This window comes from Stigmatopora argus, chromosome 2 (assembly GCF_051989625.1).
Source record: "Stigmatopora argus isolate UIUO_Sarg chromosome 2, RoL_Sarg_1.0, whole genome shotgun sequence".
Taxonomy (NCBI): Eukaryota; Metazoa; Chordata; class Actinopteri; order Syngnathiformes; family Syngnathidae; genus Stigmatopora; species Stigmatopora argus.
In genome coordinates, this window is record NC_135388.1 from 3,495,786 (window position 1) to 3,510,018 (window position 14,233).

At 39.9% G+C, this 14,233-nt stretch overlaps 1 protein-coding gene across 1 annotated transcript in view; it reads left to right on the forward strand.

Annotated features, from left to right (window-relative positions):
- Positions 1–281: 281 nt before the first annotated feature.
- LOC144089788 (insulin-like growth factor 1 receptor) overlaps positions 282–14,233 on the forward strand; it is a 43,909-nt gene continuing 29,957 nt past the window's right edge. The window contains exons 1-2 of the mRNA XM_077620943.1: positions 282–1,264; positions 12,301–12,858. Of these exons, the coding sequence (XP_077477069.1) occupies positions 1,174–1,264; positions 12,301–12,858 (649 nt within the window). The 5' untranslated portion in view covers positions 282–1,173. The remainder of the gene's footprint in view (positions 1,265–12,300; positions 12,859–14,233) is intronic.

Here is a 14,233-nt window from a genome sequence, read left to right on the forward strand (position 1 = left end):
AAGCATTCAATTCAATTATATTCAATTTAAGTGAGTAGTCAGTAGTAGTTCCATCATTAAAGCTGGAATTTTCAACATGACATAGGCTGAATTTAAAAAAATATATATAATCTAAGCGTTATTTAATAATATTTTCTTAATACATAATAAGATTTGGACACCTTGGCGTCGATTTAACAGCATGAATCCGATGGGGCTTCACAACATGTTTGCCAACCGGCATTTTAGTGGTAGTGAACCATCACCCCAAGTTGAGACGATCTTGGCTAACGGCGCTTGTGTTTACAGGCAGACTGCAGAGTGGAGATCCGAGGGAGGGAAGGAAGGAAGACACTCACTCCGCGTACCTGCACCCGTGTTCACCTCGTCTGGCCACGCTAGACAGCCGGCTGCCTCCATAACGAAAAACCCAATTACAATAGACGTCTGCGCCTCCCCAGGGTGTGTTCACGGACGCCTCAACGCACATGTCGGCCCCGGCCCGGCGTAGTAGTCGTACGGGAAGATGAATTGCAGCCACAACAACAACGCGGTGAGCCCGTGCATGATGAGCGGCTGAAGGAGGAGGGAGGAGGAAAAGAGGGAGACTGCGGTCTCCAAAAAAAAAAAACGCACCACGTTCTTCGGCTGAATATTTTTTTTCCCAAACACTCGCCTTTTTTTCGACGCCACGACATTTTTTTTTTCGACATGTAAATTGCCATTCTGAGGTAAGATTTGACTGCGGATGATAGCACCTCCACCAGCGGGACGTTATGCGTCCCTCCACCGCACCACCACCACCACCACGACATGGAGCATGAAGATGCGGATTACACAAGAACCCCCCCGGCTGTAGTTTCCCCGCCGCGGTGTGCTTTTTGTCGGCTTTTTTTCTCGACTAATATGAACACATTCACACCGGCGCCGGTGTTCGAACACTGTTTTTCTAGCGGGAATTTTGTGCTTGAGCTAGCTACCGGGTGCTAGCCTGTTAGCCGGCTAACGGCTAAAAAAGCCAGGCGCTGGGTTTAGGTTTAAAAGGCTTCTTTTGCCATCCTCCCACGCCAAGCTTGAAATAACCCTGGGTGGTTTTGACACGGTCGACGGACGCAGCCCTCATTCGGCCCCTCGCAGCCTTTCGGCGGCCGTATTTCTTTACAGGTTCTCGGCGGAGGATTTACGTCTCCGGGAATGAGGGCTCCAATGGAAAGGAGTCGCTTGACCTTGTTTTGGGGGCTGATGCTGCTCGTGTCGTCCTGCCTCCGGCCCGCCGTCGCCGAAAGTAAGTCAAAAGTCATTTTTAAACCACTTTAACACCACGAATTAAACAATAGTAATACTATTAAATGGTTTCTTAATGTCGTTTTGTGGCGTGCTCCGCGATAAATGCTAGGGAATGCCCTAACGGCTTTTGTATTTCTTAAGTAATCAGGTTTTATTCCGGTTAAAAGTTTCAATATTGGAAGTTTTTTTCGTGTATAGGATATATATTCTGAATAATTGTCTTTAATACTTTTTTTTATTGTCGCGGAATGATTCAAACACAAAAGATGAGATGAAATTCATGATTTTAGGGGTTGAAATGTAAATAACTAATAGGTTTAAATGTGTGCTTGCTAATAACCTTGTATTTTAGGGATTAAAAATATCCCCGTGTTTTGGATACTCATCTCATTTATAAGAAATGACTTGCTTGGAATGAAGCTGCTGTGTGTAAGAATGGAAACTCGAGTAAATCTAATGGAGAACTGATAAACACGGACTAAAAGTCACCTGCAACCCATTTTGAAGAAAACCCACACACGGAAAAGAATCCTAATTGGTTCCCATGAAAAAGTATCGTACATAAAATATGAAAATTGCCGTCAATACTGATCAGATCTGATTAAAAAGTTACCTGCAACCCATTTTGCTAAAGATAAATGTGAAGTTGTAAACCTAGAAACAGTTAAAAGTTTGAATGCGATTGCTGTTTCAACAATTCTTGACTTGAAGTTGTTTGTCTGTCATTCAGCTAATATTCCCACTTGTATTTTACAGTTAAAATAAGATGCCTAAAATTACTCCGTTTTAACTTTCAGATAGTTTGGTGGCAGGTTTTTGAGGATTTGGAAGTGCGAATGTGAAACTACAGGAACGGCTAATTTCTCCCATAGACAATGCATTCAAATTTAGCTCCATCTATTCTTTTACTTCAATATTGATTAAGTTGTGAAGCCTGGGAATTATTTTTTTTATTTTTACCTTCTCACCTGTCAATGTTTTTGTGAAGGTAAAAGAATGTGGCACATTTTGTTATTTTGACTGAGTTATACCTGCGAGAAGTTCGATTCCTGCACACGCATGAATCAACCGCTGATAATTTCAAAACACTGAACGGAAATGCTAAGACCTGATCGTAAAAATTGACCTAAAAACCCAATTTGCGAGCCCAAATTTGAGCAATTTCAGACCTGATTCAAAATGACGGCATGTAGAACTTGAACACTGACACACCTTTGACAATTAGCAAGTCAAATTGTCCTTCAACTCCAAACAATTCAAATAAAATACGTACAGCCTTTCCGCCATTATCGCGACTTCACTTATCGCGAATTCACCTTGCGATTTTTTTTTTAATGGAATTTTTAAAAAAAGTATATATATTTTAAAGTTCATAAAAATTTCAGCACTGAAGAAAAAAGTTTGTTTTTTAAAATTTCGTAAAAATGTGAAAATCCACCCTGAAACTCGTTAGCGTAAGCCACGCCCCCTGTCCTCCATTGGCTCATAGGACTCAGCACTGAAGAAAAACAAAAGGTAGTTATAATAGGGGTGACCCTACTTGGCGTTTTTCAATTATCATGGCCATGTTTGGTCTACATCACGTGTGTCAAAGTGGCGGCCCGGGGGCCAAATCTGGCCCGCCACATCATTTTGTGTGGCCCGGGAAAGTAAATCATGAGTGCTGACTTTCTGTTTTAGGATCAAATTAAAATGTAGAGTATAGATGTATATTAAATTTCCTGATTTTCCCCTTTTAAATCAATAATTGTAATTTTTTAATCCATTTTTCTGTTTTTGGTTCAAAAATCATTTTGTAAAATCTAAAAATATATATAAAAAAGCTAAAATAAACATTGTTTTAGATCTATAAAAAACGGAATATTCAGGGATTTTAATCCAGTTCTTTTAATCCATTTATATATAAAAAAAACCTAAATATTATATCTAAAATGGTCTGGCCCACGTGAAATCAAGTTGACGTTAAAGCGGCCCGCGAACCAACCTGAGACTGACACCCCTGGTCTATATTAACTGCGATATTCGAGAGATTACTGTAACCGCACCTTTTGACAGCGACAACAACTGCGTCCTACCCAATTGTGTACCCTCCATTTTGGGAAACCTGGCCAAAAGGTAGTAATGTCAAATCAAAAGAATGTGTGACGACATATGGGAAGCCATGCGAAGTTTTGAAGGGAGCACATTGGCCAGTGACTAAATGGAGAAAGTCAGTAAGGCTGCGGATGAAAACCACTCTGTTGATTCTGACTCACCGTGCGGTGAAGCGGCATCCGCAAAAACGTGGAAGGTATCTGTAAGCGCAGCGCCGCTGATGACTGACCCTTCCAAAAAAATACACGTCTCCAAATTAAAAGGCAGCGGAGCGAAACGCCTTGCCATACATTAAGTTCACGTCGAATGGAAACACCACTCTATAAACGGTCATACACCCAAAAGTGACATTGCTCTTACATATTGCTCAATGTCCAATAAAAAAAAAACATCATATTCTGGATATAATTCAGTTCGGTAGCCGTAAACACGCAACTTAAACGAGGGGAAAAGTCTACGTTACCACTTTTTGTAGTGCGTCCAAGTTCATGTCAGCACTCTTTAGTAATAAGCAAGGAATTTTAGCCTGATTACAAATTCCCCAAATGAGCTAATCCAGCTAGCCCTTAGATTTCCAGGTAAATACTTAATTTTTTTAAAGAATGTCACCCTCAGATTCCCTTCAACTACAAATTGGAATCTGCTCTAAATATTGCTTAATATCTCAGCAATGTGTTTTGCCCTTGAAAAAATAAATATATATGTATTTCCGTATATCTATACTGTAAACCTGGGACTCTTAGTGACACATTGGGGAGGGGCGACCGGTGGGATTGAACCAGAGTCTGGGGGGATTTTAAAATAGAACAAGCCAAAGTACATTCGCACGCAAAACAGACAGAGTTCTGTTGATCGGAAAGAGTGAGGAGCCTGTGTAACGGCTCGTTACTGACTTTTTGCATTTTGCTGCCGATCCCTGCCGTCACGGGACAAACCTGACTGACGCTTCTCCCGCTAGCGTCGCTATCTTAAGTTGGATTCTAGTCCGGTTGATGCTAAAACTCTGGTAAAGGTTACCCAGTGTGGCCAATGAGGTTTTAAACCGCAGATATTGCAGTGTTTCCCAATGACTGCGATGATTTGGGTTGACGCTGAAATTTACAAGTAGTCGTAAATGTATCTAAATACGTTTTTGGTGACGTTGGGTCGGTGGGAAATATTTGGTTTGGGATTCGTTTGGAGGGGTTATTTGATTCCTGGTGATGAAATGTTGAGGAGAACGACTTTAGATTGTTAATGTTGGTGACTTAGTTTTAAGTTGGGAGATTTTTAGCTGCTAAAAATGCAAAAAAAAAAAAGAGAAACACTGCTCTATTGTGTAGTAGTTTACTGTGTTTTGACCAGTTTTTACCAAATTACTAAAAAGGCATTTTGTATAATATCAATTGCCGATCCCCCACCCACCCAAAAAATTACATGTATTCAAGCAGTACTTTTTTTCAGCTGTTTACATGGAGAAAAAAAAAGAAAACCTTGAAAGTGTCCGTTTCTGGCTCGCCAATTTAACTTGTTAACTGTTTGTCTTTTTTTATTAAAAAAATAACTTTTGGAAAAAGGAACTATTTGAACAGCATTAGGAAATGAGATAACATTGAGATTTATTTTTGTATAGGTCACTGATAAATGCCACTTTGAAAAAATCGGAAATTTACTCACTATGAAATATGATTTTTGATGTTTTGGACCTCTGGTTGATCAAATATCTGCAATTGCTAGTTCCAGAATTTGGACCTAAACTTAATAAAAGTCTAAATTCCTAACTCATACAATTTGTTGTTAACTAATCTATAATAGATACAAAACTATTTTAAAGCAAGATCTGCTATTCATCAATTTACAGTCAATTTTTCCATCGAGTCATCGGACGATTGACGTTTAAAGACTAAAGCTGTAATGAGGTAGTTAAACCACGTTTATGCAGGTTAGCCTCGTGATAGCTAGCACCCTCACTGGGGCCCAGAAAACTCAGTTTTTTAAAAACAAGGATCAAAAATTCAGATTTTGCCGGAATGGCCATCCACAACGCTCCACTCGCTAAAGCTAACGTAAGCTCTCCAGGGATCCCGCTCGCTTGCCGCTGTGTTTGTTTTGGTCGGCGGCGGGCAGACTCGGGGTGACCCGAGGTGGGCTTGCGACCGGCTTTTTCAATAGAATGGAGGGCATCATTCGGATTTATTCCAGTATAACGCGCACCCATAATTTGTGACTAAAAATTGGTATGTATTTTTTTTTTCATTTTCAGCTCACAACAAGGATTGCGCGGGTATGCTAACTGGCAAATGCTGAACACATGTTGCCATGACAAAACATTTATTCACAACATATGGTACGGAAACCTGGTAAAACAAACTACCAGCACAGTGGTACCTCAAGATACGAGTTTAATTCGTTCCGGGATTGAGCTCGTATGTCGATTTTATCGTAATTTAAATGAACGTTTCCCATAGAAATGAACTACAAACTAATGAATTCGTTCCAACCCTCTGAAAAAACACCAAAAACAGGATGTTGGATTGGAAAAACATTTTTATTTGTTCTAATTCGACATCTTTTAACAAAGTAACAAATAACTAGTGGTTTAATATCACTAAAATGTGTTTAATAGTACTAAAATTAGACGGATTTCGCGGAGGGGAGACTTTGCATGGCAATGCGCTCGTAACATAACATAAACAAATTGAAATGAACTTGGATTACGATGCAGACACACTCAAAAATAAATTTAATCTGACCTTACACTAAACTTAATTCAAATTTTGTTTTACATTTGTATACCTTTCTTCTCCCGGGTTGGCTCTACTTGCCCCGCCTCCTTTCAAATGCAACCTATCGAGGGTTGTTTGTCTCATGTCCGCTGTATGCTCGTATATCAAAATTTGTCTCGTATCTCAAGATAAATATTTGCCCGAAATTTCACTCTTATCTCAAATTGTTCGTATGTCAGGGCACTCGTATGTTGAGGTACCACTGTATGAACACAATTCTCAATTTAAATCCTTAGTCTAATTTATCATAAGATTTAACATTTCACATTCATAATCATCAGACTCCCCAAACAATTGATCCAATAGAACGGGCTCTCGCGCCCCAAAAACTCAAGCAAAGTTTGGGTGCGCGTTATACACGAATTCCGGTGAAAAAAATCCTCTCGGCAGCCAAAAAAGATACAAAATTTTGCGCGTTCTTCTCTAATAAATACGGTATCTTGTTGTCGTTGACGTTATTTCTGATGTCAACGTATTTATAACTCAGATTTTTCAGTGACTCATATCAGCTTGTTAGTTATTGGTCTGCTATCACTCTTATTATCACTCCATGTCTTTAGCCGCTCTGATTTGTTGTTCGCGAGCATCCTTTTACGAGGCTTTCCCCCGTGGATTTCCTCTCGATTGGCCGTGGGCAATCTGGCGGGAGAGAAGGTTATCGGTAAATATGTGATGAAAGCTGACCAGATAAATTTGTTTACTCAGCTGGGCGAGACTCAAGAGCGGTGATCACACATGCCTGCTGGCCAAAACCCTCCAGTATGTGGAAAATGTGTGGATAGCAGTTTTTTTAAAAAATATTTCAGACTCATTCTTTTTTGTTGTTGTCTTAGTCACTGCTAGTTTTAGTACGTCAACTCCCCACCTGTCACATGACTTTGGAAATGTCTTGGAAATGTCGACATGCTAAGCATAGAAGAAGTTGTGACCATAATAGGAGAGATAACAGGATGTTTCCATCATCAAGATGATGTAACTGTCCGCCAATTTAATGAAGAGGCAGAGACGTGAAGACACCGTGTGAATGATGTCACACTCGAAAAATTAAGTATAAATAATCAGTTCGCGGATCAGGACGAAATGGAATTTTTCCTTTCAATATATAACAAAAGGAATTGATCTCATTCCCTTTGATTCAGTGTCTTTTATCATCTTAGAAGTTTTATTTCTGTCAAGACTCCAGGGCTAATGTGTGTGTTGGGCAAAAATAGCTGTCATTTACTGGAGACCTTCAAAAAAATGTTGACTGAATGGAGGGTAAGGCTTATATGCGCATAAATTAAACTTGAGATGCACGAAATGCCATAACGCAAGATAATACGGTTGATATGGTCATTTTTTCAAAAGAGAGAAAAGATAAACAGATAAAACCGGGTCTGACTGAAATAAAAATGTTTTTAAAAACTATCTTGCAGAAAACCTGAAAAAACTAATTTCTCGCTCAGGGTGCTGCCATCTTATCTTTTACAGGAGACTTGGACACAGTGCTGAGTCCTATTAGCAACAGTGGCTTCCACTTAGGAGTTTCAGCGTGGATTTTCACATTTTTATCAACTTTAAAAATATTAATAATAATTAATAGAGGAACAAAATCACGAAGCAGTGAATTCACGATAAGCGATAATCGAGGGATCACTGTATCTAAGAATGTGCGATGATTTTTCTTAAGATTTTCCCTTCAAATGAACACATTTGTTCTCCCTATTAAAATACGGAGGTGAAAATTGTGAATCAGGGGGTGGCTTATACGTGAGAAATCGTAAAATTCAACGATTTTAAGGGTATGGCTTATACACAGAGGTGTTCAAAATGCTATAAAATACGGTAATTATAACAACACGACGCCACAACCATAACACGAGACGAGGCAAATGTCACAACATTAACAGGCTAACGGGCCCAATTTTCTGTTATGGCTGTGGCCGCTTGATAATAGAGCATGTGGAAAATTCCTGGCCTGACTTCAACCTTCCTCTAGCGCCCCCCCGTCCCCTATTATGGTCCTACCTGACTGAAAAAAAAAGCCGCGGAGTGTTTTCCCAATCCTCAAGTTCAACGGGGACTCGTTCCCATGAAAGACGGACCGCGGTGACGTAACGCGGTGCCTTTTCGCACGTCCGGCGTCGGTGTCGTTTCAAAAGGTATGCGGGGTGTTGACAATGTGCACTGACAAGTAGATTACATAGGAAGAGAGTTGACATACCATTGGCTAGCGTTAAATCTTTTTTTTTTTTAATAATAGCACACATGGAGACGACCCGAACTCTGCGTTTGAAGTCGAGGGAAAAAAAAGCATCCCACTGCTCGTTTATGCATGCCAACTGGTCCCAATTAAAGACCAAATGCAAACAAGGAGCATACACATTATAAACATTTTCAGCAAGGCCACACTGTGAGTCACCAGGTTTGACGTCTGGGAGCTTTATTTTTTTGTTTTTTAAGTCACTTGCCTGCTCAGTCGGTCCGTAGAAAGTTTTTCAGTTTTTTATTTTGAGTTTGATTTATTTAAGGTAGAGCACATATTACAGATCATATTCATGTTAATTTCTCGCATGTTAGCCGTCACCACGTAGAAGCCGCACCCTTAAAATTGACTTAAAATCGTAGAATTTTACATTTTTTTTCGTACAAGACGGCCCCTGATTCACAATTTTTCAGTTTTTCATTTTGAGTTTGATTTATTTAAGGGAGAGCACATATTACAGATCATATTCATGTTAATTTCTCACATATCAGTCGCCTCCGCGTATAAGCCGTACTCTTAAAATGGCCTTAAAATCGTTGAATTTTACATTTTTTTTCGTATAATCCGCCTCCTGATTCACAATTTTCAACTCCGTATTCGCGTTTTTTTTAATAGGAGTACAAATGTGTTAATTTGAAGGGAAATTCTTAAGAAAAATTATCAGACGTGGTATTTCTGAGATATTGTTTGAATCGAAAGGATGGTCTGCTGGATTGCAAATTATTTCGGTCAATATCATAAGGAAGTTAAAATAAAAAAGGAAGTCATGTGAGCAGTACAACCAGGAAGTGTGTCCGTAGTGGTCAAGTTTATCATCCCTAGGTAAGATGGCGGTGCCCTAAGCGAATAATGGCAGGCACAAGTTAGTTTTTTTATGTTTTATGCAAGTTATGGTTTATTTTTTTCCTTGAATTATTGTTGTATTATAGCCGTCAAAATTAATTTTGTTTAGCCTTCTATCTGTTCCGTTTCTCTATTTTGAAATATCGACTGCATTGTCTTGTGAAATGTGCATTTCGTCTTTGTCACCTTGCAGTTTCGAGCATGTCAAGTCGAATTTGTGCGCATATAGGCCGTATCCTTGATTCAGTCATCATTTTTATGAGTGACAAATCCGGCTTATATGCGAGAAAATACGGTGTATATAAATATGCAAGATTGATATTCATCTGCAGTTCAAGTGTAAAAAAATAATGGGAGCCCTGAACTTCATAGAACTTTATTAAATGACGCAAATATATGTATGTTATTGAAGTGCAATTCCAATAAGTAACAAAAGATTTTTATACAATGAAATGAGTGTAAGTTGACTTGACCTTTAAGGCATGGAAAAACACGGTATTGGTCTAGAATGACTTCTCATTTGTGACAATAGCAAACATTTGGCGGAGCTGTAAATGATTATCTTTTCCAGTATAATAAGTTTCAAAAGCAAGTCGGAGAGCTCAAGGAATGGTCGCTTTGCCAGCAGGAAGGTTCTGTATGTTCTTTTCGTTTGACGAAAAATAAAAAATAAATTCCCTCAGGCGGGAACGTTTCGTTTTGAGATTGTTAGAAGAACAGAATATTATGTTTTATTAACATAGGGTTTTCTCGTAATATCTCCTATATTTAACGTTGTTTGCTGCTTTTTGTTTTCCAATTTTTGTTGGGATGCAAGATTGTGTAATTCTATCAGGATAGGTTTCGGTTGACGTAGCGACTCAAAAATTGTGACTCATTGAGCAAAAGTTTTGGAGGCAAAATCCACCTGGCAGTCAATGGGTTTTCTGTGGGCCTTCACCTGTGTTTATTCCATTCATGCCGGTGCGAGGAGAGGAAGAATCACTCTTTCATCGCCGCCGGCACCATCATGTTCTGACAAATTGATGTGGGCATCAGTGATTCATAGGAAGAACGTGTCAGGACACGGCGTTGTAAGGACTCTCAACCAATTGGGATCCCGTCCTGAAAGAATCGGATGACCTGAAATGCTAAAAAACTAATGACTGTTATTGGGACGTTTGAATTAAAGCCCTGACGGCTTTCCTTTGCCGTCTTGATTTGCAGAATACCATCATTGAGCTAACATTTGATTAGCCAATTCCGTAAATGTAGAAACAAACAGGAAACATCCTTTCGTAATGAGTGGCCATGTTTTGCCGCACCCTTCAAATCTTTTTAAAATCCTTGAATTTTACAATTTCTCGCGTATAAGCCGCACCCTTCACACTTCTTTCAAATCCTTGAAATTCACAATTTCTCACGTATAAGCCGCACCCTTCAAATTTCTTTCAAATCCTTGAAATGTACAATTTCTCTCGTATAAGCCGCACCCTTCAAACTTCTTTCAAATCCTTGAAATTTACAATTTCTCATATAAGCCGCCCCTGATTCACAGTTTTCACCTCCATGTTCATGGTTTTAATAGGGAGTACAAATGTGTTACTTTGAACGCAATGTTTTGCGTTATGGCGTTTCGTCAAGTCTAATTGGTGCGCATATAAACCGCGCCCTGGATTGAGTCATTTTTTTTGCTACAAATTTGGCGTATACATACCTGTCAACCTCTGCCGATAACTGCCCTTATAAATGATTATGATTCCCCTTACAAACCCCCACAAAACCTTACAAACACCGTACGAGTCGTACGGTGTTTGTAAGGTTTTTTGGGGGTTTGTAAGGGGAATCATAATCATTTATAAGGGCAGTTATCGGCAGAGGTTGACAGGTATGCGTATATGCCAGAAAATACGGTAAATGAAGTGATAAAATTGAAGTGATAAACATTTAAATGTTAGAATGTGAATCATGGCTAGCATAATCCCAACAATTCTGATCTTTTGACTCCAGTTTCATGACTAACAACATTGCAAAACCCCAAATGAATCATTTTCCGTTAGGTGGGTGGTTCGATCTGTGGCGGTGTTTTTTTTTCAAGTGGGGACTTGGTGACGCCCCTATGAGCCGGCACGTTAAATCAACGGAATGGAATGATCGGAGCCGGTGCCAGCAGGAAACAATAAGTTCAAGGCACGGCCACGCTTTTCAAATCAGGGCTCCAATTGAACCTGCACGCCGTATTTACTCTGTCACGCCGGGCAAACATGTTCTGTCAACAAGTCCGTGGGCCAAGTGTACTGTCAATATTTGCCAAATGTATTGGCTAGCTCTTGCTTCATAAATAATCCTTTAGTTCGGGAATAACCTTTATTGTTTGGTCTAGGTTACATCAAGTCATCATCGATATTGCAAAAAAATGTAAATAAGGGCAAGTGGTTCTGGGGTCGTGGCTTCGATCCCTCGCTGTGTTGAGTTTGCGTGTTCTCCTTGGGCTTGCATGGGTTTTCTCCGGGTACTACGGTTTCCTCCCACATCCAAAAAACATTCATGTAGGCTGGTTGAATGCTCTAAATCAAGGGTGTCAAAATCGGGTTGGTTCGTGGGCCAGATTAACGTCAACTTGATTTCATGCGGGCCGGACCATTTTAGATATAATATTTAGATTTTTTTTAAAAAATGGATTAAAAGAACTGGATTAAAAGCCCTGAATATTCAGTTTTTTTATAGATCTAAAACAATGTTTATTTTAGCTTTTTTGTAAATATATTTTTAGATTTTACAAAATGATTTTTGAACTAAAAACACAGAAAAAAATGATTAAAAAATTACAATTATTGATTTAAAAGGGGGAAAATCAGGAAATTTAATATACATATATACTCTTCATTTTAATTTGATCCTAAAACAGAAAGTCAGCACTCACGTTCCCGGGCCACACAAAATGATGCGGCGGGCCAGATTTGGCCCCAGGCCGCCACTTTGACACGTGCTCTAAATTGTCACTAGGATCAGCGTGAATGGTTGTTTGTCTCCTTGTGCCCTGCGATTGGCTGCCCACCAATGCAGTATTAATGACCCGTTTTTTGTTTGTTTTGTCTCCACCCGCAGTTTGCGGCCCCAGCATCGACATCGGCAACGACATAAGCGAATTCCGGCGTCTGGAGAACTGCACGGTGGTCGAAGGCTACTTGCAGATCCTCCTGATCGGCGACAAGAACAACAACCAGGAAGTCTTTCGCTCGCTCACCTTCCCCAAGCTGACCGTGATCACAGACTACCTGCTCCTGTTCCGGGTCTCCGGCCTGGACAGTTTGAGCGCGCTGTTCCCCAACCTGTCCGTCATCCGCGGCCGCAACCTCTTCTACAACTACGCCCTGGTCATATTCGAGATGACCAGCCTGAAGGACATCGGCCTGTACAACTTGCGAAACATCACCCGAGGCGCCATCCGGATCGAGAAGAACCCGGAGCTGTGCTATCTGGACTCGGTGGACTGGTCGCTGATCATGGACGCCGAGTTCAACAACTTCATCGCCGGGAACAAGCAGTCCAAAGAGTGCAGCGACGTTTGCCCCGGCATCATGGAGAACAACCCGCAGTGCCGCAAGACCATGTTCAACAACAACTACAGCTATCGATGCTGGAACTCCAACTACTGCCAGAAAGGTAAGAACTAAAAAAGGCATTAAGTTTCTGTTTTTTAACGATTGCCGCATTTGCAATGACTTGCTTTGATGTTGACTACCAGCGGGCGTGTTTACATGCATGCGTGTCCCAAATGTTGCCCCGGCGACCAGGTGCCTTGCTTGCGGAATCAGCATTTTGGTGTTTTCGGTCATGTGACGGCAGGCAAGAGTTGCAGAGCAGGCTGTGTTTTGCATAGGATGCAAATGTGCGACACGACACGCAAGGAATGGTGTTATACAAATGGGCTAGAACAAGAAAGGGCGGCTTTCCAAATAATTTCATTTGAACAGTGTTAGCAAGTTAGCAAAGCTTTTTTTTGTAGTGTCGGCTTGCTCCTAAAACATGGAATTCTTTATCTTTCTGTGAATAGATGTAGATAATAAACCCTAAGGTAGTGAGCTGCTTTAGTTCACATCATTTTAAAACCGATGATCTTATTTACTAGTACTTTGAATAATCTAGTCATCGGGTAGCCAACTCACTTTTTCCCGATTTGTGTACTTGTTGTGTTCTGTAACCATCTTTGCAGTAGCTTATCACAGAAGGACCAGAAGCAATAAATTACTAAAGGGAAAAAAATGACTGTAGTGTCAGCTTTCCACCAATAGAGATTGCTAAAATATACAGTGAAGCCATTGTCACTCATAAGGTAGTTTAAAATTTGAAAGTACGTGACACTTTATTTTTTTTTTTGTGTCAGTTGACTTATCTTGTACTAATTTTCTACTTCGATTTAGGCATAAGCCAGTATTCCGAATGAGACATTTATTATTCTCAATGGAAGGTGATTTCAAAATAAAATAATGGATACAGGAAATTCATTCACGTTTTGGGATTTTGTAACTTGGATCTTGTTATTGTATATTGGACCAGTCATTTGCATATTAAGGTGTTGCATAACCTGAACATTTTGTAAGTAGAGGTAGCACTGTACTCCCAATTTTACGGTGCTTGTTTAGAATACATTTTTAGAATCTTTAGGGTTAAAGAAAATGTAGGAGTATTGCCAAAATTGACATCCCAGTTGGTAGCTTCTGTACTTGATTCAGTTTATGTAATGATCATTTTCCAGTGTTTTCTCATTTTGTCCTCGCTATACAGACTTAACTCAAATTATATTAGTGGTATTTTCGTAGTATTTTGTTAGTTTGTCCTCTTACAATCATCCAGACAGAGTGAGGTCAAGCATAGCAGGAAGGCGCCTGATAAACCTGGTCCTTTCCTCATAAACCTTGCAGTGTTTTGACTCCGTAACATGTTTTTTTTAGAAGGGTGGCAGGTGGGGAAGAGATCCTAAGCCATTTTTTGAGAGATTATTATTGAATGATTGACTCTTAGGAAGCCAAAATAATGA